This window comes from Salvelinus fontinalis, chromosome 8, assembly GCF_029448725.1.
Source record: "Salvelinus fontinalis isolate EN_2023a chromosome 8, ASM2944872v1, whole genome shotgun sequence".
NCBI lineage: Eukaryota > Metazoa > Chordata > Actinopteri > Salmoniformes > Salmonidae > Salvelinus > Salvelinus fontinalis.
Window position 1 is genome coordinate 10861455 of NC_074672.1, and position 26987 is coordinate 10888441.

Sequence of the window (26987 nt, forward strand, 5' to 3'; positions counted from 1 at the left end):
GCCATAAGGCAAAAGTGATAACTAAGTGGCTCGGGGAACAAAACATCGATATTTTGGGTCCATGGCTAGGAAACTCCCCTGACCTTAATCCCATTGAGAACTTGTGGTCAATCCTCAAGAGGCGGGTGGACAAACAAAACCCCACAAATTCTGACAAACTCCAAGCATTGGTTATGCAAGAATGGGCTGCAATCAGTCAGGATGTGGCCCAGAAGTTAATTGACAGCATGCCAGGGCGGATTGCAGAGGTCTTGAAAAAGATGGGTCAACACTGCAAATATTGACTCTTTGCTTCAACTTCATGTAATTGTCAATAAAAGCCTTTGACACTTATGAAATGCTTGTAATTATACTTCCGTATTCCATAGTAACATCTGACAAAAATATCTATAGACACTGAAGCAGCAAACTTTGTGGAAACTAATATTTGTGTCATTCTCAACTTTTGGCCACGACTGTACTTTGCTCAGTTCATCTTTCCCTCGATCCTGACTAGTCAACCAGTCCCTGCCGCTAAAAGACATCCCCACAGCATGATGCTGCCGCCACCATTCTTCACCGTAGGCTTCCTCCAGACGTGACGCTTGTTTCTCATTGTCAGACTCCTTTCTGTGCCTTTTGGCAAACTCCAAGCGGGCTGTCACGTGGCTTCCGTCTGGCCACTCTACCATAAAGGCCTGATCTGGTGGAGTGCTGCAGAGATGGTTGTCCTTCTGGAAGGTTCTCCCATCTCCACAGAGGAACTTTGGAGCTCTGTCAGTGACCATTGGGTTCTTAGTCACCTCCCTGACCAGCTCTAGGAAGAGTCTTTGTGGTTCCAAACATCTTCCATTTAAGAATGATGGAGGCCGCTGTGTTCTTGGGGCCATTTGATGCTGCAGACAGTTTTTGGTAACCTGTGCCTCGACACAATCCTGTCTCGGAGCTCTACAGACAATTCCTTCGACCTCATGGCTTGGTTTTTGCTCTGACATGCGCTGTCAACTGGGGGACCTTTTTATATAGACGGGTGTGTGCCTTTCCAAATCATGTCCAATCAATTGAATTTACCACAGGTGGAATCCAAGTTGTAGAAACATCTCAAGAATGATCAATGGAAACAGGATGCACCTGAGCTCCATTGTGAGTCTCATAGCAAAGGGTCTGAATACTTATGTAAATAAACTATTTCTATATTTAGAAATAGTGTGCACACACTAAATGTGCACACAGAAAAATAGCTTTGTCATTATTGGGTATTGTGTGTAGATGTTTTATTTAATCCATTTTAGAATAAGGCTGTAATGTAACAAAATGAGGAAAAAGGGAAGGAGTCTGAATACATTTTTTATATTTTTTATATGTATATATTTTTTATTTAACATTTATTGGGCACATTTTGTAAAAGAGACCTAGGTCTCAATGTCTTCCCTGTTAAAAGTAAAGGTTAAATTAAAGATGTTAGAATGAATACTTCTGCCAGATGCCTTTTTTATGAAGTGTTTGGCTTATAGACCATTGCGCTACATTTTTTCCCCATTTGAAGACTATTCATAAATACAAAAATGTCAAAACTACAATGCTACTTCCTGGTAACTAGCTACGCGTTGTAGTGTTATGGTTGCTACAAATTTAATGAGCTCCCTAAATGAAAAGTTAAAAAGCCTCAATTTACCCACGTTTTCCATGTCTGCATTATGGTTGCTAATATAGGTCCAGAGTTGGCTATGTGTTGTGGCTGTTAGCTTTGTGTTGTGTATTCTTAACAGTGTCAGAAGAGAGGATGGAGAGCAGCCCTGGTCCCTCAACTTCCTCTGGCTCCAGACCTGAGACCGATCCCGGAGGACTCAGCAACACTTCCAGCACGCCCCGTACAGGTACACAGACACGCGCCGAGGAACACGCATGCAACACTCGCACAAACACACTCTCTCAGCTTAGGCTATCGCACGCACACTCAAGCACGTACACGCGCATGCACACACTCCATGTTGACCATCTCCCATGGCTTTTCTCCTTGCAGGCGTCCAGTGTATTCCCCAGAGGGCCGCTCTGTTGAAGTCAATGTTAAACTTTTTAAAGAAAGCCATCCAGGACCCTGCCTTCTCTGATGGCATCCGCCACGGTGAGTGAGCTATGATAACCACACTCTGAAATGCATGATCAATGGAGATTCTCTAGACTTAGGCGTCCTGCAGCTGTTATTGAACTTTTGAAAAGCGATATCCCAAGTATAAGTACAGTGAAGTACACACACACTAAAGGGTAAAAAATAAAAAGAATGGTTTGAGCAAAATAGTTTGTTCTTTTGACCACGGCAAGCTTCAAAGAGTTGGTCTGATGTATATCAGTGACGTCATCGGCCTCCCCCTTGCTTGAGACCCAATAGAGAACAAAATAACAAAGGTCTATATGCTACTTATCATTTTATCTATAAAATGTATCCCACAGCAATTGAAAAACATTACACATTTTTGGTTTCCTCCTCTGTAAAAGCCATTTGCCCGATGACGAGCACATTTGTTTCCGTATTTCCTCCTTGCCTCCTCTCCTCGATTACCTTTGACCTTTTTCAAAAGTAAGTGTGGAGTGGATGGAGGAGTGGGCAAAATCTGTTGAGAATCTCCCATGGGCTCAGGAGTGCACACTACACAAAATCTAGCTAGCAAGCTAATCAATCCACAGCCGGTGTTAGCAACAACTACCTCACCAGTCACTTCTATTTCAAGTCCTGTGGTTTGTATTGTAAAGTTCGATGTCGAGGAAACCTAGCTAGCTTTTGTTGACTGATATAGTCTAGCTAACTAACAACAAAAATATCAGGAATTGTGACACCAAACGACTCACGTTTGTGAAATAATCATTCCGCATTCATTGCTGTTATAGTAAAGTACTCTACTACTTCCATAATGCTTTTCCAAATCCTTAATCCATCCACACTATTTAACTTGGTTAAGCTGCCACACGGGTAAAACCAAGATAGCCTACTAGCCCCAAGTGGAGGTAGTAGCTAATTTGAATATCCAAGTGTGAGCAGATTCCATTGGCTGAGCTGGCAAATCAGCTGTTGACTGGTATACGCCCACACCATTCTGTTTCCTGACAGGCCTAGCAGGGGAACAGAATCCCCTTAACATCCTTGATTATCTTTTTTTTGGAAAGGAAATGTTTTTAATTCATATTGTAGTCAATTATAGGTCATATTTATGGAACTCTGGACAGCTACTTTAAGCTATCTGGGGTAACTGGCCCTATATGATCATTATAAGTCTTTTACCATACGCTCTTATCCAGAGCAACTTACAGGAGCAATTAGGGTTCAGTGCCTTGCTCAAGGGCACATTGACAGATTTTTCAGCTCAGGAATTTGAACCAGCGACCGGTTACTGGCTCAACTCTCTTAAACGCGGCTACCCGCCACCCTTAAGGGTCAAGGGGTTCTAATGCTGATAGTAGGAAATGGTGCTTCAACAAATTGAAGTGGAAGACTATTCATAACCATGAAGACCATATCTGTATACAGTGCTTTCAGAAAGTGGGATTAAAATTGATTGATTTTAGTGAAATAAATAATAAAGTTTATAAAAAAGTTATAAATAATAAAACTATCTTGATTAGATAAATATTCGCCCCCCTGAGTCAAAACATTTTTGAAAAACCATCGGCAATGATTACAGCTATGAATCTTTTGAGGTAAGTCTCTAAGAGCTCAGCCAACTCTTAAACTTTTGGAAAAAATGTACTTTGACCAGATACAAGGCTATTTCACAGTAAACAAATTAACTGACTTTCAGTATGCTTATAGGAAAGGGCACTAAACATGTGCGTCACTTACACAAATGACTGATCATTGGCTGAAATAAATTGATATTAAGATTGGGAGCGGTTTTGTTATAGTTCAGTTAAATTTGTGAGATTATTGATCATAATCTGCTGCTGAAAAAATGTATGTTATGACTTCTGCTATATCGAGGATCGAGACTGGCCTGTCTAGCAGAACAGTGGGTGTTCTTTAATGGAAGTATCTCCAACATAATCCAGGTAGTCGGGCATTCCCCACGGCAGCTGCCTAGGCCTCTTACTTCTTCATTCTTTACTAATGACCTGGAACTGAGTAAAGCCTTTGTCTGTTTGCTAATGATTTAGCATTATACACGTCAGCTACAACAAGTGAAATCACTGTGACGCTTACAAAAAAGAGCTGCAGTCAGTGTTAGAATGGGTTGCAAGTAATAAGCTAGTGTGAAATATTTCAAAAACGAAAAGCATTTTATTTGGGACTTCATTCACAAAACCCTAAACCTCAAGTAAATCTTGAAATTAATACTGTGGAAATTGAGGTCCCTTAACTGCTTGCTGTAACCCTGGATTGTAAAACATATTGATGCAAAGGTAGCTAAGATAAGGCGAGGTCTGTTTGTAATAAAGCTCTGCTCTGCTTTCTTGACATCGCTATCAGCAAAAATGGTCCTTCTGGCCCTTGTTTTCTCGCACCTGGATGACTGCCCAGTCCTATGGTCAAGTGCCACAGAGAGGGACATGGGTAAATTACAGTGGGCCCAGAGCAGGACGGCTGGCCATTAACTATACACTGAGTGCTAACATCAATAACATGCATGTCAGTCTCTCCTGGCTCAAAGTAGAGGAGAGATTGACTGTGTCACTACTGTGTTGACATGTTGAAGCACTGAGCTGTCTGTTCAAATGACCTGCACACAGCTCAGACAACCATACATGCCCCACAAGGCATGCCACCAAGGGTCTCTTCTTCGTTCCCAGAACAGTCCAGAACAGACTCTGGGGAAACGCACAGAACGATATTCCACATCAAGTAACTCATGCAAGCAGTAAAAACAGATGAAACTACACCTTATGGAACAATGTGGACTGTGAAGAGACACACATACAAACACATAATATTGTGGAATTACAAATGTTTTATTGTAGATTAGAGTGGTGTAATGTTTTTTTTTTGTGATGTACACTGAATGAATATAAACGCAACATGTAAAGTGTTGGTTTCATAAGCTTTAATAAATAAATCCCAGACATGTTATATTCAAAGCTGATTTTGCTCAAATTCTGTGCACAAATTTGTTTACATCCCTGTTAGTGAGCATTACTCCTTAGCCAATATAAACCATCCACCTGACAGGTGTGGCATATCAACAAGCTGATTAAACAGCAGTCAGTACACAGGTGCACCTTGTGTTCGGGACAATAAAAGGCCCCTCTAAAATGTGTACCTTTGTCATGCAACAAAATGCCACAGATGTCTCAAGTTTTGAAGAAGTGTGCAGTTGGCATGCTGACTGCAGGAATGTCCACCAGAGCAATGAGTATTTCTGTCTGTAATAAAGCCCTAATGTGGGGAGAAACTCATTCTGATTGGCTGGGCCTAGCTCCCCAGTGGGTGAGCCTGGCCCACCCATGGCTGCACCCCTGCCAAGTCACGTGAAAACCATGGATTAGGGCCTTATTTGTTTCAATTAACTGATGTCCTTGTATGAACTATAACTCAGTAAAATCTTTGAAATTGGTGCATGTTGTGTTTTTATTTTGTTCAGTATAATTGCCTTAATCTTGTTTGCACCCCAGGAAGATTAGCTGCTGCCTTGGCAGCAGGTACAAATACATTTACATTTACAATTTACATTTAAGTCATTTAGCAGACGCGCTTATCCAGAGCGACTTAAAAATACACCTGTATGGTAGAATATATATATATATATTTAATTCTTCAAACTCTGTCAAGTACTTTGTTGATCAATGCCAGACAGCCATTTTCATGTCTTGTCATGTATTTTCAAGCCCATTTAAGTCAAAACTGTAACAAGGCATTCAATGATGTCTTTTTTTTTAAGCAACTCCAGTGTAGATTTGGCCTTTTGTTTTATGTTATTGTCCTGCTGATAGGGTAATTTGTCTTCCAGTGTCTGTTGGAAGCAAAAGTTTCCTTGCCGTTGACAAGCATAACATGATTTAGCCACCGTGCTTGAAAATATGAAGTGGTACTCAGTGATGTGCTGTTTGATTTGCCCCAAACATCATGCTTTGTATTCAGGACAAAAAGTATATTTCCGTGTCACATTTTTTGCAGTGCCTTGTTGCGAACAGGATGCGTGTTTTGGAAGAAATTTTTTTTTGTAGAGGTTTCCTCCTTTTTACTCTCTTTTAGGTTAGTATTGTGGAGTAACTACAGGGTTGTTGATCCTTCATTAGGAGAAAACTATCACAGCCATTAAACTGTTTTTTTAAAATCACCATTGGCATCATGGTGAAATCCCTGAGCGGTTTGCTTCCTCTCCGGCAACCGAGTTGGGAAGGATGCTGTATCTTTGTCGTGACTCGTGTATTGATATAACATCTGAAGATGGGATGTTAATTGGTGTTAATTCAAAAAAAACATGTTATTGAACACAGAATGAGTCCATGCAACTTGTGATTTTTACGCTTGAGCTTAATTAGGCTTGCCATTTCAGCTTTCATTTTTAAATCATTTGTAATCATTTTTCAAAACAAAATTCCACGTTGACATTGTGTCATTGACCTACACACAATACCCGATCTCATTTTAATCCATTTTAAATTCAGGCTGTAACACTGCAAAATGTGGAAAAAGTCAACTGGTGTGAACAATTTCTGAAGGCACTGGATATATTCCATGATGTATGAATAACCCCTGGAAATAGCCTGACTAACCGTCCTCTCTCTTTATGGCCTCTATTCTCCAGTCATGGACGGGTCCTTGCCTACCTCACTCAAGCACATCATCAGTAATGCCGAATACTATGGACCTTCTCTCTTCCTACTGGGTGAGTACTCAGTTCACACATTCTTCAGTGATATTCGGTTTAGAGGTCTACCGATTTAATTAGAGACGATTTTCAAGGTTTCATAACAATCGGTAATCAGCATTTTTGGACGCTGATTATGGTCGATTACATTGCAATCCACGAGGAGACTGCATGGCAGGCTGACCACCTGTTTCGCGAGTGCAGCAAGGAGCCAAGGTAAGTTGCTAGCTAGCATTAAACTTATCTTATAAAAAACAATCAATCTTAACATAATCACTAGTTAACTACACATGGTTTATATTACTAGTTTAACTAGCTTGTCCTGCGTTGCATATAATCAATGTGGTGCCTGTTCATTTATCATCGAATCACAGCCTACTTTGCCAAACGGGGGATGATTTAACAAAAGTGCATTCGGGGGAAAAATGAGACAGAACAGAATCAGAATTTTACATAATTATGACAAACCATTGAAGGTTATACAATGTAACAGCAATATTTAGACTTAGGGTTGCCAACCGTTTGATAAAATACGGAACGGTTCCGTATTTCACGTTTTGTTTCTGGATTTGACCATATTAATGACCAAAGGCTCGTATTTCTGTGTTTATTATGATTAAGTCTGTTTTGATAGAGTAGTCTGACTGAGCTGTGGTAGGCAGCAGCAGGCTCGTAAGCATTCATTCAAACAGCACTTTACTGCATTTGCGAGCAGCTCTTAGCAATGCTTGAAGCACAGCGCTGTTTATGACTTCAAGCCTATCAACTCCCGAGATTAGGCTGGCAATACTAAAGTGCCTATAACAACATCCAATAGTCAAAGGTATATGAAATACAAATGGTGGAGAGAGAAATTGTCATATTATTCCTTTAATTACTACAACCTAAAACTTAACTGGGAATATTGAAGACTCATGTTAAAAGGAACCACCAGATTTCATATGTTCTCATGTTCTGAGAAAGGAACTTAAATGTTAGCTTTTTTTACATGGCACATATTGCTGTTTTACTTTCTTCTCCAACACTGTTTTTGCATTATTTAAACCAAATTGATTATATTTCATTTTGTAATTAAGACTAAATTGATTTTATTTATGTATTATATTAAGTTCAAATAAGTGTTCATTCAGTATTGTAATTATCATTAGTACATATATATATATATATATATATATAAATAAAATCGTCCGATTAATCGGTATCGGCCTTTTTGGTTCTCCGATAATCTGTATCGGCGTTGAAAAATCATAATTGGTCGACCTCTACTTTGGTTTAGATGTATTAGATTGCATAGTATGCTTACTAATTTCACTTGAGACAATTCTCCAAAGTCCATCAAATCATATGCCATTTTGATGTTAAGCAAAAAGGAATGGTGTTAATTGTCTTTCAGATTTTGGTCTGATTTTAAAACGTTCTCCCTCCGTCTCCTCTCTCTCCTCCACAGCAACGGAGGTGGTGACAGTGTTTGTGTTCCAGGAGCCGTCTCTGCTCTCCTCCCTGCAGGATAACGGTCTAACTGATGTCATGCTGCATGCCCTGCTCATCAAAGACGTGAGTCGCACAGCACTCCCTACTCTCTCGGCTCACCCCGCTTTCAGACACTAGTGGCAAAAACCCTTTCTGCAAGTGAAGGCGTTTAATATAATGTTTCTCCCCCTCCTGTGTTTGGAAGAATTTAAACCAATCTAAACGGATCACTGTCCCTCCAACATTTTTCTGGTTGGCTGGACGAAAGCGTAACATGTCAACAGGAGTGTAGAAAATAGAGCAGAAAAGGAACGCAAAACGGAATAGGAACGTCCACTCCGTGGTCTTCAATGCAGGTTTGCGTTGATAATTGCGGGGAGCGTTTTTTGCCGCTAGTGTCTGAATGCGGGGTCACTCTTTCTCCTCTCTCTCTCCCTCTCTTTGATTGCTCACCGGATCTCCCCCCACCTCATTTCCTCTCATTGCTCCCTCCTGTCCACCCCACTCTTCTTCTACACATGTTTAAATGTCACATTTTCTTTTAGAGCAGGGTCATGCATAAACAGCTGTGCAGCCAGTGCGCCTACACTAGCTAGTCAAATCAAATTTTATTTGTCACATGCAGATGTTAATGCGAGTGTAGCGAAATGCTTGTGCTTCTAGTTCCGACAATGCAGTAATAACCAACAAGTAATCTAACCTAACAATTCCACAACTACTACCTTATACACACACAAGTGTAAAGGGATAAAGAATATGTACATAAAGATATATGAATGAGTGGTGGTACAGAACGGCATAGGCAAGATGCAGTAGATGTTATAGAGTACAGTATATACATATGAGATGAGTAGTGTAGGGTATGTAAACATAAAGTGGCATAGTTTAAAGTGGCTAGTCCTCAGTGTTCTCTGTAAGTAGCCAGCCAGGGAATTCCGGTCCGGGGGGTTCATGAACGAGCTCTATTCTGGTGGCCACTGGTACATTCAAATGTCTTGATTCCATCCAAAATACACAGCTAAATTATTGAATACTCCTAACGACTTTACCTCCCTGATTGGTAAAATTGCTTGTGGTATTGAGTAGAAAGACGTGACTTTGCAATTAAATTGACTGAAAATGTATGAATTCAATGTATTATAGGCCTATAGGATCAGGACTATTTTCTAAGTACGATCATCTTTTTTAACACTAAACCGGTCTTTTGAGATTCAAATCATATTTACAGTTTTACTGCAAGATATGAATTGCCACAATTGTTTGTTCTTCAAATAGTGTATTTTATTGGCTCTGCTGCTGTGGGTGGACACCTAGGGTAAGTGGCGGCAGGTAGCCTAGGGGTTAGAGCGTTGGGCCAGTAACCGAAAGGTTGCTAGATGGAATCCCCGAGCTGACAAGGTAAAAATCTGTCATTCTGCCCCTGAACAAGGCAGTTAACCCATTGTTCCTAGGCCGTCATTGTAAATAAGAATTTGTTCTCAACTGACTTGCCTAGTTAAATAAGGAAATCAATGTCATTTGGGTGACAGTTTGGACTGTCAATCAGTCGTTGTGGGTGCAATTATCAGAGGAGGGGGACGGATATTTGAGAGTCAGAGTTGGTAGGGTTTCAGATCTGTGGGACACTGGGTGGGACTTGAGGGAAGACGGTAGATTAGTAATCTAGTCAGAAAAACTTGCCTACTATACCCTTTAAATGTATTGTGGCAAAAACTAAATCTAGTCTACTCTTTCAAAGTTGTGTTCTGTCAACTAACATGGATTCCCTGTTGAGAAAAATATAGAATTGCAGGAGAATGTTTTTAAAATGCCAACATCTTCAGGGGGAGGGGTTTTCCTAAATTATCTGCAGATAATCGGCAATAAGCAATAGTAGCCCACCAGTATGCAAGTTAGGGAGCCAAAATGAACGGCTCTCGCCAATGTGATTCGGTTATTTTCAAGAAGAGCCGTTCGTTCACACCCAACCCATCAGTAGGCTACACTGACGAGTCACTTGAGCGGCACCTGTCAAGTCTCGACATGGGCTTCAAATCCTAGGAATATACAAATGAGATCTTGAGTTTCCTTGTCCCGATTCAATGCCTTGGAAATATAACTACATTGTATGGTTTATGAATAGCACAGGGATATAGGAGATGGACTTTATTCCGTCAGTTCAACATATATTTTTTAAACTAGTCAACACACGCTGTTCGGTCGTCAATCAAAGCACAGTAAATGGCTTATGAGCCCGTATTCCCCTATATAGGCCTATGAAACATGCAAAGAAAATAGAAGAATGCGCAACAAAACAATAATTGGGCTTAAGTGGATTTCACCTCATTGGTAACACTTAGTTCCTTTTTTACAAAGTATTCATAGCCCTTGACTGAAATTTAAAATTTATTACATTTAGATTTTGTGATACTGGCTTGGACACTACCCCATAATGTCAAAATGAACTGTTAAAAACAAGAAATACATATTAATAAAAAATGAAAGGCTAATTAATGTCTTGTCAAGAATTCAACCCCTTTGTTAAGCCTAAATCAGTTCTGTAGTAAAAGTGTGCCTAAGTCATAACTTGCATGGACTCACTCTGTGTGCAATAATAGTGTTGAACTTGATTTCTGAATGACTACTTCTGTACCCCACATGTACAATGATCCTTAAGGTCCCTCAGTTGAGCAGTACATTTCAACCACAAAGACCAGGAAGGTTTTCCAATGCCTTACAAAGGACGCAGATCTATTTTTGTTTTTTTAAGGCAGACATTGAATATCCCCTTGAGCAGGGTGCAGTTATTAATTACACTGTCACTCCAAAGATACAGACGTCCTTCCAGTTGCTCAAGTGGAAGGAAATAAGCCCAATGTTGACTTTAAAACATTTAGTTTAATGGTTGTTATGGGAGAATTGAGGATGGATCAACATTGTAGTTACTCCACAATACTAACCTAAATGACAGAATGAAAAGTAGGAGGCCTGTACAGAATACCTTTTTTCCAAAACATGCCTCCTGTTTGTGTCAAAGCACTGCAAAAATGTAGCAGGGAAATGTGCTTTGTCCTGAATACAAAGCATTATGTTTGAGGCACAAACAACAGGTCACTGAGTACCACTATATATGTTTTCAAGCATGGTGGTGGCTGCATCATGTTATGGGTATGCTTGTCATCAGCAAGGACTAGTTTTTATATATATATATAAGAAACGGAATAGAGCTAAGCACAGGCAAAAACCTAGAGGAAAACCTGGTCGTCTGCTTTCCAACAGTCACTGGAAGACAAATTCACCTTTCAGCAGGACGATAACCTAATTAATCAATAAGGCACAAGGGGCTGTGGTATTTGGCCAATATACCACGGCTAAGGGCTGTTCTTAGGCACAACGCAAAGCGGAGCTCTTATAGACGTACCCATAAAGACTCACATCTGTAATCACTGCCAAAGGAGATTCTAATGCGTTGACTCAGGGTTGTGAATACTTAATGTAAATTAGATACTGTACATTACATGGGGCATGTCAATTCACTCAGGAGACTCATCATGCTCTCCCTCCTCCGTGAAAGAAATTCAACCGCAGCCACCCACAGCGCACAAAAATAACACATGTATCGAGAGGCGGGACAGACAGCAGACAAATCAGTAGTGTTTCCCTGTCATCGCTCGCTTTGTGACTGACAGGCACCTGTCCTATCAATAGATCATAAGAAGATGAATATCGTTCATTCTAGCGGGATAAGGCGATACAGACTTCTTCACATAGCCCTCCCTCCCTCTCCAACTTAACTCATTCCTCTCTTCCTCATCTCCTCCTCCTTTCTGCCACACAGCATTACATGAAACGGTCATTCTCCCTCATTGGTTTCACTTCCTCCTTTTCTCCCTTACTCTTTCCTCCTGTTCTCCCCTCCGCTCCTGATTGCCTTTACGTTTTGATTCCCTGCGCCTCCCCCTACCCTCCTTCCCAGTCCCTCTCCTCCTAGTTGTTCCCTACCCCTCGCCACTCTGTCTCTCACTCTCTCCCTCCCCTTCTTTTTCTCTCTTCTCCCTTTTCTCTCTCTCACAGTCTCTCTCTCTGCAGGTCCCGGCCACCCGGGAGGTGCTTGGTTCTCTCCCTAACGTGTTCAGTGCCCTGTGCCTGAACGCGCGAGGCCTGCACTCCTTCGTCCAATGCCAGCCTTTTGAGCGCCTCTTCAAGGTGCTTCTGTCACCTGACTACCTGCCTGCCATGAGACGACGCCGCAGCTCTGACCCTCTGGGTGAGTGTAGGGGATGTGGGTGTGTTATAGGAATCTAGTATGGTGAGAGACTTTTTGAGAGGACTCTGTGAACTTAAAGGAAGAACACCATTCACTGTTGAAAAAACAGGTGTGTGTATTCAAGTTATGTTGTATGGTGACACATTACACTGTTGATTCAGATGAGATTGTCTGTCTGTCTGTATGTAACCATTCTAACGTGTGTGTTTCTACAGGAGACACGGCATCCAACCTGGGCAGTGCTGTGGACGAACTGATGAGACATCAACCCACTCTGAAGACTGACGCAACTACTGCCATCATCAAGGTGGGTTCACCATCTGAAATGATCAGCGGCATTGATCAGGGATGGGCGCAAGTACTCAATTTTAGCTGACAAGGTACAAATCTGTCGTTCTGCCCCTGAACAAGGCACTGTTCCTAGGCCGTCATTGAAAATAAGAATTTGTTCTTAACTGACTTGCCTAGTTAAATAAATGTAAAAGAAATTAAAAAAAATAAGTAGTGACAAACTTTCAAACTCTGTTTATTGTATGTCAAGTGTAGTGAAAATGGGTTCAAGACCAGAACATCCAGTAATTGGAACAACTGTTGGCATACCGCTCACTTTTTTGCCTTCAGCCCCATTTCATGGTACTCAAGTTCTCAAAATGATTTTCGTGGGTACTCGGACACAGAAACTCTTAAATGCCCTACCCTACCATTGATCATGTCTAGACTACTAGTTTTACCTCACCATATGACTTCATCAGGAAAAACTGAACTCCTGTTGCAGCTTTTAACCAGGGCCCAGAGTTGAACAGTTTCAGGTCACGAAAAACCCTAGGACCCCGATCATTCAGATTGACTATGTTAACTGCGTAGTAAACTAACCTGGATCAGTGTGATCTGAACAGGAACCACTCGTTATTAGACCGTAGAGTTTTTCACTGTATAGTAAATGAACACATTCTTGTCTTCTCCCAGTTACTGGAGGAGATCTGTAACCTGGGCCGAGCCCCGGAGTACATCTGTCAGAAGCCCTCTATCCAGAAGACTGATGGCACCGTGACCGCGCCCCCGGCACGCTCTTCCCACGCCGCCGAGGAGGCCTCCAGCGAAGACGAGGAGGAGGAGGAGGCGCTCCATACCTTCACCCAGCAGCAGGGGGAGCCAGAGAGCAACAGACAGTCAGTGCCAGTTGAACTGTATGACATACTAAATCAGAGATGTGATTTTTCCTGATCAATTCAGGATTTATTGCTCCTCTGATATTTAATTTTTTCCTCTATATTCAATAATGTTTTACATTTCACATTTTGTTACATGTGTTTGCGGTGGGGAGTTGGAATGCTGATGGTGTTTTTCCTATAGGGTTGTTGGCACCGAAGAGAGGATACCCATTCCTCTGATGGATTACATTCTCAATGTGGTATGTGGTGTCGAAGTTCTTTCCCATTCTTTCACATGCAATTAAAAAGCACTCTTAAATCAAGTCCCTTTCCACTAAACAAAACTTGTCAATGAAGCAATTCTAGTCTCTCAAATCATATGAGATTGTTTCCCTTGACAGTGTTCAAAATAAATCTGCACATTGGTACTAGGTTTGAAACATAATAACCACTTTTGGGAGCATATACTAGTGTGTGTACTCTATTGTTTTCTACTATCGTCTAATCAAGCTCTTTTTGAGATGTTTACATACTGTACCATACCATGAGTCTTCCCTGGTTTCCCCTCTCAGATGAAGTTTGTGGAGTCCATCCTGAGTAACAACACGACCGACGACCACTGTCAGGAGTTTGTCAACCAGAAGGGTCTTCTGCCCCTGGTCTCAATCCTGGGTCTACCCAACCTGCCCATTGACTTCCCCACATCAGCTGCCTGTCAGGCTGTAGCCGGGGTCTGCAAGTCTATACTGGTGAGACTTGACACGGGTTGTGGGGACCTGACACGGGTTGTGGGGACCTGACACGGGTTGTGGGGACCTGACACGGGTTGTGGGGACCTGACACGGGTTGTGGGGACCTGACACGGGTTGTGGGGCCCCTGACACGGGTTGTTGTTTTAGTTGGTTTTTGTCTTATACATTTTTTTTATTTGACCGGTATTACCAGCTATGTTTGCTGAAGGTAGAAAATCCTAGAAAATGTTATTTAAATATCACAAGCTCCAATTGTGTGTCAATTAATTAACTCCAATCAAAAAACAAAAGAGGTTGAAAAGTGGTAGAATTGCCCTTTAAAGTGTTGGCCAAGAGGTTCGGACCTCTTGAGTAATGGTTAAGTTGTTGGCCAAACAGTTGCTGGACCCTTGTTTGAGTCCCGGTCAGGGCTACACCCCGAGTTTGCTACCACATACGTCAATGATTAAACTGCCCGTAATGTACTTCTCAGTCCGTTGGAGAGGATCAGCTTCAGCAAAGTGAGGTGTCGAATCACTGATCTACAAATAGTATTCCCTGCCAAATAGGCTTTGTACAATTAACAACAAGACATTGATTGATCGATTGCAGACAGCTTGTGTCAATTAAATAACATTTCTAATAATTATTTTGACCTCCAGCAAATTTAGTGGATAATGATAGAAATTGCAGTATTTAAAATAAAAACATTTTATTATTATTATTATTTTTATTTTTTTATACAATTTTTCCAAAACAATTCGCACAAGATATGGGGGTAGGAGGCCTGCCAGGCTGTAGCCAGGGTCTGAGAGTCCACACTGGTGAGACTGGGAGCATGGGGAGATGTGGGGATATGATTTCATTGAATTTGTTAATGACTGAGTTCAAGCAGAGCTCAACAACTGACTCTTAAGAAAAGAGAATACTGACTTACATGTTACATTGATCTTTCATTGTGATTAAGGTCCTATGTTCCTACGGTTCCCTTTGACACTGCTATATTGTGACCACAGTCCAGGCCCCTTGGGGCATCCCAGACTTGTGCTGGTCTTCAATCTCTGACCCCTGTGTGTGGTGCTGCTGTATTGTGACTTAACTCCAAGGAGACCTATTAAATGTAACCAACTTCAGTCTCTGATCCCTGTGACTGTGCTGTATTGATACTGAAGCGCCGTGTGTTGTCCCGTGGTCCCCAGACCCTGTCCCATGAGCCCAAGGTGCTCCAGGAAGGGCTGTGTCAGCTGGACAGCATCCTGTCGGCCCTCGAGCCGCTCCACCGCCCCATCGAGGTCCCTGGGGGCTCGGTGCTCCTCCGAGAGCTTGCCACCGCCGGTCACGTGACCGACGCCACGCTGTCGGCCCGCGCCACGCCCCTGCTACACGCGCTCACCGCCGCACACGCCTATATCCTGATGTTCGTGCACACCTGCAGGGTAGGACAGGTAAGAAGCCTGGGAACCAATCAGCAATGGTCTCTCATTGTCACACCACACCAGTAGCCCCCAAAGTAGTCTTAATTAGGTGTTGATGTTTTGCAACAACAACAAAAAAAGTATGTGTGTGTATATATATATGTGTGTGTGTGTGTGTGTGTGTGTGTGTGTTTACATACACACACACACACACACACACACACACACACACACACACACACACACACATATATATATATATAAATGGGTCTTCCAAATTACCTCAAGCATACTTCCAAAGTTGTGGCAAAATGGCTTAAGGACAACAAAGTCAAGGTATTGGAGTGGCCATCACAAAACCCTGACCTCAATCCCATAGACAATTTGTGGGCATAACTGAAAAAGCGTGTGTGAGCAAGGAGGCCTACAAACCTGACTCAGTGACACCAGCTCTGTAAGGAGGAATGGGCCAAAATTCACCCAACTTATTGTGGAAGCTTGTAAAAGGCTACCCAAAATATTTGACCCAAGTTAAACAATTTAAAAGCAATGCTACCAATTACTAATTGAGTATATGTAAACTTCTGACCCACTGCTGAAGTGTATCATTCTCTCTACTATTATTCTGACATTTCACATTCTTAAAATAAAGTGGTGATCCTAATTGACCTAAGACCTGGGAATTTTTACTAGGATTAAATGTCAGGAATTGTGAAAGCTGAGTTTTTAAATACATTTGGCTAAGGTGTATGTAAACTTCCGACTTCACCTGTATATGTGTGTGTGTTTTATTTATATATATATATATATATATTTACATACACCTTAGCCAAATGCATTTAACAACTCAGCTCTATTGGATTTTAAGATGTCAGCAGTATATAACCAACCAACTGTCGACATTGCAGATTTATTGTCTGTGGATTTCCAAATAACGATGTCTGTCTGTGGTTTTTAGGTGTTTTTGGGGATGGAGTTGCTTGACTGTGAGTGTGTTAATAGTGGTGGGTGCATTAACCGTCTCGTCTCTTCCCCTGTTTGTGTTGTACAGAGTGAGATCAGGGCCATCAGTGTGAACCAATGGGGCTCCCAGCTAGGTCTGAGTGTTCTCAATAAGCTGAGCCAGCTCTACTGCTCTCTGGTCTGGGAGAGCACTGTGCTGCTGTCACTCTGCACACCCAACAGGTACACTAAGCTGACGCTTTCTCTCCTCCTGGCTCTTTATCCCCCTCTTGCTTTATCCATATGTTTTGGCCTTGAGCTTCTCTATCTGGTTCTCCCATTTTCTCTCTTTCTCTCTCTCTGGCTTTCTCTTCCTCAGCAGTCAGCCAGCAGCACACAGTAACCTCCTCTTTCTTTTCTCTCCTCTCCTCCTCCAGTCTCCCCCCAGGCTGTGAGTTTGGCCAGGCTGACATGCAGAAGCTTGTTCCCAAAGAGGACAAGCCATCTGGCAGCACCACAGCCACAGCCACCGCCTCAGGATCCAGGAGAGCTGGTAATGAAGATGACCTCCTACTGGAAAAACAACCAAAAGAAAATGTTATTATCAAATATTTATGAACGTTAATTCATGAAATATGCAATAGTACATTTTGTTGGGCAATGTTTGGCAGTGTGCTTTAGGCAGTTCTTTTTTAAATCTTTTTTTTTATAACATTCTGATAAAACTGCCCACTCCGGAATGTTTGTCGGGCATCATTTGAGCAACGTGCAAAGAAAGAATTGAAGCATCTTTTAGCCAAACTTTCTCTTCAGCCCAGCCACCACTAGCTCTAACCACTAGGCCTCTCCCCTTTCTCTCTCTCTCTCTCTCCCTAGCCGAGTCTGACACTGTTGCTTTGGACCCCTCTGCCACCGGTCTCCTGGAGGGGATGGGGTTGGACGGGGACACGCTAGCCCCCATGGAGACTGACGAGCCGACCGCCGGCACCGCTGACCCCAAGACCAAGTCTAAACTGACCCCTGCCATGGCCACACGCATCAAGCAGATCAAACCACTGCTCTCCGGTGAGGAAATCCTAGATTTTTCTCTTTATTTTCGAGTAATAAAAAAATAAATAATAATAATTGTAGTCGGGTAGTAGGCATAGTTGAAGTGTAGAATGGTATCCCCACCAAATAGAGAGATGTACGGTCAGAATCTCTGCGTTAGTGAGAAGTGTGTCTAACTGTCTGATGAAGGTCAGAACACGTCCGCTTTGACTCCTGATCCTATATTTGCGACCGCTAGCTGTATTTTTCCTACAGGTGTGTAACTCTCCTCTCACCTCCAGCATCGTCTCGCCTGGGCCGGGCTCTGGCTGAACTCTTTGGTTTGCTGGTGAAGCTGTGTGTGGGCTCTCCAGTCCGCCAGCGCCGCTCTCACCACGCCACCAGCACTGGCACTGCCCCCACCCCCGCTGCCAGGGCCACCGCCTCCTCCCTCACCAAGCTGCTTACCAAGGGCCTCAGCTGGCAGCCCCCGCCCTACACCCCCACCCCTCGCTTCAGGTACGCTACTCAGTCAGGATCTACCCTGTCACACCCAATCTCCAAGAAAATCATCCCATCAGCCCATACAAGCTAACATCTTCTATAGTTCTCAGAGGGTGGATAAGATTTGGTAATAATTTTGTCTTGCTTCTGATAAGCCCAGAGGGTTGTTTGCTTCTGTACATAGATCATCACTCGGGGCTCCCGAGTGGCGCAGCGGTCTAAGGCACTGCATCTCAGTGCTAGAGGCGTCACTACAGACCCTGGTTCGATTCCAGGCTGTATCACAACCGGCCGTCGTTGGGAGTCCCATAGTTCACAATTGTCCCAGCGTCGTTAGGGTTTGGCCGGGGTAGACCGTCTGTGTAAATAAGAATTTGTTCTTTACTGACTTGCCTAGTTAAATAAAGGTTAAAAAAATGTAACATGTAGGAGGGGCAAGCGGTTGGTTTGGTTACAAGGCTTTACGCTTGTCAGAACGATTCCAACTGCATCTATTGATTTGCTGATTTAATGCTCCCAGTGTCAATTTTAACACTATCACTTGTCTCTCCAGGCTGACGTTCTTCATCTGCTCGGTGGGCTTCACGTCCCCCATGCTGTTCGATGAGAGGAAGTACCCCTACCACCTCATGCTGCAGAAGTTCTTCTGCTCCGGAGGACATGACGCGCTCTTCCAGTGAGTGGAGCACCCTTGCTTAGCTCTGTTAATATCTGACAGACTTGCGCCGTTGGTACTTCTTTACATGGAATTTGTCGGCGCCCTGTAGCTACAACAAACCCTACTGCTGTGGCAAACTACCTGACTGTACATACGTATTGACTTTTGGCATTACTTTTGTCAGCATTGTCAATACAATCATTTTGAGTATGGCCTTGTTTTACCTGATCATGTGAGTTGACCAGGACAACTATGGGCAATAATGATGTGTTTCTCTGCCCAGCAGCACTGACACATTTCTCCTCTCCCCAGGACATTTAACTGGGCTCTTACTATGGGTGGTAAGGTGCCAGTCTCTGAGGGCTTGGAGCACACTGAGCTTCCTGATGGGACAGGGGAGTTCCTGGATGCCTGGCTGATGCTGGTGGAGAAGATGGTGAATCCCAGTACTGTGCTGGACTCACCCCACAGCCTGCCCGTCAAGGTCCCTGGGGTTACACCCACCACCCCCCAATTCAGCGCCCTGCGATTCCTCATCGTCACTCAGAAGGTAGAGTGTGTGTGTTAAGTGGTTTCTTGGTTGCTTGATTGGCATCTGCGATGTTTGTGTTTGCGCTCAAGGTCATTTTGTATGGGTCGTCATTGTAAATAAAAATGTGTTCTTAAGTGACTTGCGTAGTTAAATAACGGTTAAATCAAATAAATACATACACATAAAGGCCAGCATCGCGGAGTCGTCTCTTCACTGTTGATGTTGAGACTGGTGTTTTGCGGGTACTATTTAATGAAGTTGCCAGTTGAGGACTTGTGAGGCGTCTGTTTCTCAAACTAGACACTCTAATGTACTTGTCCTCTTGCTCAGTTGTGCCCCGGGGCCTCCCACTCCTCTTTCTATTCTGGTTAGAGCCAGTTTGCGCTGTCCTGTGAAGGGACTAGTTCACAGCGTTGTCCGAGATCTTCAGTTTCTTGGCAATTTCTCACATGGAACAGCCTTCATTTCTCAGAACAAGAATAGACTGACAAGTTTCGTAAGACAGTTATTTGTTTCTGGCCATTTTGAGCCTGTAATCGAACCCACAAATGCTGATGCTCCAGATACTTAACCAGTCTAAAGAAGGCCAGTTGTATTGCTTCTTTAACCAGAATTTTTTTAGACTTGGATTAACTAATACAGGGTGCCATTGGAACACAGGAGTGATGGTTGCTGATAATGGGCCTCTGTACATCTATGTAGATATTCCATTAAAAATCAGTGTATTTCTGAAAGATTTGATATTTTAAAGGACAGAATGTGCTTTTCTATCAAAAACAAGGTCATATATATATATATACCTACTCATTCATGGGTTTGTCTTTTATTTTTATAATTTTCTACATTGTAGAATAATAGTGAAGACATCAAAACTATGAAATAATACACATGGAATCATGTAGTAACCAAAAAAGTGTGTATTTTGATGTAATCTATGTAATACTAACCCACTCTCTCACTGTGTTCAGGCGGCGTTTAACTGCATCCGAAGCCTGTGGAACAGGAAACCCCTCAAAGTGTACGGGGGCCGCATGGCTGAGTCCATGTTGGCTATACTCTGTCACATCCTTCGTGGTGAACCAGTCATCCAGGAGCGGCTGGCCAAGGAGAGGGAGGGCACGGCGCGGCCAGAGGAGGAGGGGGGCCCAGGGGCCACCACGGTGCCTGTAGGCCCCAGCTCTGGAGCTGGAGGTGAGTGTGCGTTTTTAGTTCTCATTTTCAGTAAGGCAACGTTATTAGGGATTGGTTGATGCTCAAATGTTTCATCGACACAAGATTTGAATTGCAAATCAACTTGACTGGAGGTACTCAACACACTCCCCGCCCCTCGTCTTGATTCGGTCAGCCATTAGCGAGAACCATATACTGGATATTTGACAGGGTCGTTAGCATTTGAGTTTCAATTTTATTTTTGCCCCCACCTAGCTTAAGTTCTAGATGTCTTTATTTTTATTCATGTTTTTTAAATTTATTTATTTATTCAGTTTAGTTTGTTAGTTTTCAGACTTGATTTACTAGTTTTTATTTAGACTACATGACCAAAAGTATGTGGACACTTGCTCGTCGAACATCTCATTTCAAAATCATGGTCATTTAATATGGAGTTGGTCCCCCTTTGCTGCTATAACAGCCTCCACTCTTCTGGGAAGGCTTTCCTCTAGATGTTGGAACATTGCTGCAGGGACTTGCTTCCATTCAGCCACATGAGCATTAGTAAGGTGTTGGGCGATTAGGCCTGGCTCGCTGTTGGTGTTCCAATTCATCTCAAAGGTGTTCGATGGGGTTGAGGTCAGGGCTCTGTGCAGGCCAGTCAAGTTCTTTCGCACCGATCTCAACAAACCCTTTCTCTATGGACCTCGCTTTGTGCACAGGGCCATTGTCATGCTGAAACAGAAAAGGGCCTTCCCCAAACTGTTGCCACAAAGTTGGAAGCACTGCATCATCTAGAATTTCATTGTATGCTGTAGCATTAAGATTTCCCTTCAATGGAACTAAGGGCCCTAGCCCAAACCATGGAAAAACAGCCCCAGACCATTATTCCTCCTCCACCAAACTTTACAGTTGGCGCAATACATCGGGGCAGGGTAGTGTTTTCCTGGCATCCGCCAAACCCAGATACGTCCGTCGGACTGCCAGATGGGGAAGCGTGATTCATCACTCCAGACAACGCGTTTCCACAGCTCCAGAGTCCAATGACGGCGAGCTATACACCACTCCACACAACGCTTGGCATTGCACATGGGTGCTCAGCCATGGAAACCCATTTTATAAAGCTCTAGACTAAAGGTTATTATGCTGACGTTGCTTCCAGAGTCAGTTTGGAACTCTGTAATTGCAACCGAGGATAGACTATTTTTATGCGCTTTAGCACTCGGTGGTGCAGTTCTGTGAGCTTGTGTGGCCTGCCATTTCGTGGTTGAGCCGTTGTTGCGCCTAGGTGTTTCCACTTCACAATAACAGCACTTACAGTTGACCGGGGCAGCTCTAGCCAAGCAATAATCTTACTGAGTGAAGGGAGTAGATTAATTGGTTGACTATTGGCAGGAGTAATGGGTGGGTTCTTTGCTGTCTTTCGGGATTGGGCACATTTTAGCATGCTTCCAAACATTTGTAAATGCCCCTTTTTCCAGTGACCAATTTAATATGTCTTTCAGTGGAGCTGCAATCTGGGGAGCAGCATAGCGAAGTAAAAAATATTCCATAAGATCATTACCTATAGATTTACCATCAGGTAATGACTTCAATAGGTTTAACACCTCTACTGACACCATTTGTAGAATAAAAGAGCAGGTTTTTTTGCTCATAATATGATCATCAATCCATTGGACAATAGCTTGTTTGGAAGATTGGGTGTTTACATTATCGCTCAGTAAATAGATTTTCTTAGTAAAAAAATGATTGGCAATATCAGCTGGTCTTGTTATTGCTCTCCCGTCAACCTCCACACTAGATGGGCATGATGAAATAGATGTACCAAGTAAGCCCTTAACTATATTCCATACCCTTTTAGAATCATTTTTACAATTAATAAAAGCATTTTTGAAAATGTTTTTTTCTTATGATTTTATTTACCTGCCTAATTACATGGTGTTCTATAATTATTTTCATCAATTTCTAGTTTAGAGTTGTCTGCTAAGACTTTTGCCATATTTCTGTGAGAAAATGCCTCACCCAGTTCAACATCAATCCATGGAGATGGACGAGCCCCAACAGTACTCTTTCTTACTGGGGCATGATGGTCCATTACCTCAGTGAGCAAATCAGTAAAACATTCTCTAGCGTGATTTAAATCATCCTCTAGATAAATCAGCTCCCTGGGTAGCGCAGCCAAATCATTTTGAAATGGCTCATGATTAAATGTTTTAAAATGTATCTTGACTACAGTCCTAAATTCACGCCCTAAAGTTTAGGCTTACGCACTAATGCCTAAAGGTTGGTCAGCATGCTTCAGTTCGGCTGGCGACTAGGCAAACCAAACGAGTGAGCTAACATACTCCCTTAAAAGATCACCTGCTTGAAAAATAAGAAAACCTCTGTCCATTTTGAGACTCTGTAGCCAATATACACTTCCTCAAAATAGTCAGATTTGATCTAAGATGACACAAGAAATCTGTCATTAAGTTTTTTTCCCCCCTGGAGATCTTAGTCGCTTACTTTTTATTTAAGATACTTGGTGCAGTATTTCTCATTGAAAAACATTTCATGAAAATTTGTTCTCATTGAATGACTACAAAGACTTTATTGAAGAATCCCTACAGTTGACCAATCACGGACAAAGGGTCTTCAACTTCAGCTCAAACTTCGGCTGGCCTCAAGACAAAAGTGTGCCCGAACAGCCGAAAAAACCCTTACCGTAGTACAAAACAAACAAAAACGTCAGAATGTCGTCATATGTGCACAAACTCTTCCGAACTGTTTCAGCTGAGAAGCATGTTGATGCCTTAAAAATAATGAAAAACAACCCTCAATGTATCCTAGATATAAATTGCGTAAGAATGATACATTTATGATTTTTTGTTAAATTTGATTTATTCAACCTGCCTGCCACCCACTCACCCTTCATTCACACATTGTTTCATGACCCTAAACCCACCTGCCCCGTGGATATAATAGCTACTGTAGAGCATGAATGTGTGCTGGAAAAGCTACTGTAGAGCTACTGTGTGCTGGAAAACCTTGGTGGAGTATGGGTGAATTAGTTGTGGTGCTCATTGGAATTTCCTTTTTTGTTTTCAGACCAATGCCTACTTATCGCTTGCATTTTTTTGGAGTGTTTTAATGAAATTAACAGCAGCGAAAGCTGAATTATTTGACACAATTTACAATGTTTATGCACATTAAGAATTAACATACAAGAACTGTCCAAGGACCCAATCATTTCAAATGCTTGCATTTAAAATAGGTGGAGGTGGAGCTGTAGGGGCCCCTGGAGCAGCAGTGACTGCAGCAGAGGTGCCAGCAGGTTCCGGGTCAGGACCGGCTACCGGAGGCAGTACAGCACCACCTGCACCAGGTGAAGCAGCAGAGGACTCTAGTAACTCTACACCCAGGAGAGAACCACAGGTTAACCAGGTTCCACTACAGCAGGTAAGGGGACAGGAGGGAAGTGGGGGTGTCAAGGGGAGTGTGTTGGTGTTGATCAGTTTGCGTTTTTGGATTCCATTAACTTTGGGACTGTTTCTTCGTAGAAATGTATTTTTGGCGGATTGCTTTTCTCATAGACAGATTGGCATTAGACATTTGAAAGCTTTGGTAGATATAATTGCATCCATTGCAAGATACGATTTGAAAGCCTCAATTTGATAGCCTCTGTTGCACATTCACTTTCTTGTTAACTAATAAGGTGGTCATGTTGTAATAAGATGAAATTGGACTGTTTTGTTGTCAACCTATTGTCCCCTTGAACCCTCACTCTGGCGTGGCCTGCTCCACTTTGTCTTGTTATGACAGAGTCAGGGAGGAGGCAGGGAGAGGCAGCCAAACGTCAACCAGCAGCAGCTACAGCAGGTATACAGCTAGCTGGCTCCACAGCCAGTGTGAATCTGAAAGTCTATTTATACTTGACCTGAGCTGTGCATGCTTTCTCCTACACTGTGCGGAACTTACACATTCTTTTCGATGCGAGCCGGCGCGAGGGCACATTATATAGAATTTATACTGCTCTCTTGTGCTTGTAATTGGGGTCACGGTTAAGGAGGGATTTAACATTTATTTTACTAAACTAGGCAAGTCTGTTAAGAACAAATTCTTATTTACAATGACAGCTGAACCCGGACGACGCTGGCCCAAGTGTGCGCCGCCCAATGGGACTCCCAATCATGGCCGGATGTAATACAGCCTGGAATCAAACCAGGGACTAGTGACGCCTTATGCACTGAGATGCAGTGTCTTAGACCGCTGCGCCACTTGGGAGGGGGAGAGAGTGTGAGGACAGAGGCATATTTTGGAGGATAAATGTGAGAAGAGCCCTGCTTTATATCAAATGGATGGAATTTCAAAACATTGAGGCATGAGAACTGGGTAGAGGGTAGGATATCATGCTATGTAGAGGTTAGGGAGGATGGATAGGAGGTCATTTTGGAAGGATGTCCCCGGTCACTCTGATCTCTCTGTGCCTCTGTTCTCTCTTCCTCCCTTCCTCTATCAATCAAATCTATTTTATAAAATGTTTACATCAGCAGTTCCCACAAAGTGCTCTACAGAAACCCTACCTAAAACCCCAAGAACAAGCAATGCAGAGGCAGAAGCACAGTGGCTAGGAAAGACGTCCTAGAAGGAACTCTGCTCTAACCCTGTCCTGTGACTCCTCTCGCCCTCGCCCCTCTTTCTATCTCTCCTCTAACCTTATGTAACCGTTGTTCTCTCCTCTATCTAGCTGATGGACATGGGTTTCTCCAGAGAGCATGCCATGGAGGCCCTGGTGAACACCAGCACCATGGAACAGGCCACAGAGTACCTGCTCACACACCCTCCTCCTCTACTCAGCGGAGCCGTCAGGGTACGACCGCACACACACACACACACAGAGGGAGCGATGCTCATATTACAGATTAGTCCCCCCCTCCCATAGTGTATATTAAGTGTACTTGTATGTCCCTCTGTCTGTAGGACATGACCATGTCAGAAGAAGACCAGATGATGAGAGCCATCGCCATGTCTCTGGGACAAGAGGTCAGCATGGAGCAGCGCTCTGATTCGCCCGAGGTTTGCCGCCACACACGCACACTTAGACATGCCCCCGCACACAGGCATACGGAGGGAACACAATGGTGAATGAATTCAAACGTGAATAGATGAAGGCTCATCAATGAATAACCAGGGCCCAGCCCAGAAACAAGATGTAGAGTTTACACCCTAGGTATGTGTACATCTGGAAGTATTGGATAGATGTAAGCAATATTGTTGTAGCCACAGATCTAGAGTTCTATTTCTATGTTTGCACCTTCGTGTTTTCAGTTGATGGGCTCATTGGAATAATAGCCACATTGTCTGCTTCTATATGTACAGATTTGTTCTGTGCCTATGGGTTGTTTCTGGACTGCCACTTCACATCCGCTCACGTTCCCCACCTCCATCTTTCCCTCTCTCAGGAGGCGGCGCGTCGTCGCGAGGAGGACGACAGGAGAGCCAGGGAGCGTACGGAGGAGGAGGAGGCTCGCTGCCTGGAGAGGTTCCTAGAGGCCGAGCCCCTGGACATTACGGAGCTCCACGCCTTCACTGATTCCATGCTCCCCGGCTGCTTCCACCTGCTGGACGAGCTGCCAGACACAGTCTACCGCCTCTGTGACTTGCTCATGACCGCCATCAAGAGGAGCGGCCCCGAGTACAGGGACCTCATCCTGCGACAGGTCGTCAACCAGGTGAGTAACATGGTGTGTGTGTGTAGTTAGGTGTGATATGCCCGAGTTAAAAACAATTATAAATGATTTCACATACACCGGATACGTGCAGTCAAATGTGTTTAGAGACTTCATTGTTATTATGCACTTAGATAGTATCAGTATACCAGCCTATGTCATGTTTCTGATGTGTAGGTGTGGGAGGCAGCAGACGTGCTGATCAAGGCAGCAGTACCCCTGACCACCAGCGACACCAAAACAGTGTCCGAGTGGACCAGACAGATGGCTACCTTGCCCCAAGCCTCCAACCTGGCAACACGCATCCTGCTGCTCACACTGCTCTTTGAGGTACGGACAGAGAGATAGACACACAGAAAAACATCCTACTGCTCAAAATATTTGTTTGAGTTCGTGGCAGAGAAAGAGAAGCACAGCAATTCCTTTCACTCACACTCACTCACTGGCTCTGTATGCTGATCCATGCTGTCTTGTTTTCCTTAAGGAGTTGAAGCTGTCGTGTGCCAGGGTGGTGGAGAACAGTGGCATCCTCATTGTGCTCATCAAGCTGCTGGAGGTGGTGCAGCCCTGTCTGCAGGCTGCCAAGGAGCAGAAGGACATCCAGACACCCAAGTCAGTACCACCCCCTCCCCTGGCTCTGTCACAGAAAACTGACGAGAGGACCGCTCAAGATTAG

At 43.3% G+C, this 26987-nt stretch overlaps 1 protein-coding gene across 18 annotated transcripts in view; it reads left to right on the top strand.

Moving 5' to 3' along the window:
• Positions 1-26987, top strand: part of huwe1 (HECT, UBA and WWE domain containing E3 ubiquitin protein ligase 1) — a 77227-nt gene that overhangs the window by 15027 nt on the left and 35213 nt on the right. For 12 of the 18 annotated variants that reach the window (XM_055930986.1, XM_055930978.1, XM_055930994.1 and 9 more), the window contains 24 exons: positions 1749-1856; positions 2003-2104; positions 6714-6794; positions 8224-8330; positions 12300-12492; positions 12708-12799; positions 13459-13679; positions 13846-13903; positions 14216-14392; positions 15574-15819; positions 16841-16974; positions 17169-17284; positions 17608-17796; positions 18063-18279; positions 18818-18940; positions 19235-19472; positions 20423-20645; positions 23857-24041; positions 24405-24461; positions 25330-25452; positions 25563-25658; positions 26045-26314; positions 26489-26641; positions 26796-26923. In XM_055930986.1, the coding sequence (XP_055786961.1) occupies positions 1749-1856; positions 2003-2104; positions 6714-6794; positions 8224-8330; positions 12300-12492; positions 12708-12799; positions 13459-13679; positions 13846-13903; positions 14216-14392; positions 15574-15819; positions 16841-16974; positions 17169-17284; positions 17608-17796; positions 18063-18279; positions 18818-18940; positions 19235-19472; positions 20423-20645; positions 23857-24041; positions 24405-24461; positions 25330-25452; positions 25563-25658; positions 26045-26314; positions 26489-26641; positions 26796-26923 (3637 nt within the window). The remainder of the gene's footprint in view (positions 1-1748; positions 1857-2002; positions 2105-6713; positions 6795-8223; positions 8331-12299; positions 12493-12707; positions 12800-13458; positions 13680-13845; positions 13904-14215; positions 14393-15573; positions 15820-16840; positions 16975-17168; positions 17285-17607; positions 17797-18062; positions 18280-18817; positions 18941-19234; positions 19473-20422; positions 20646-23856; positions 24042-24404; positions 24462-25329; positions 25453-25562; positions 25659-26044; positions 26315-26488; positions 26642-26795; positions 26924-26987) is intronic. The other 6 variants (XM_055930990.1, XM_055930997.1, XM_055930996.1 and 3 more) reach the window with 4 other exon arrangements.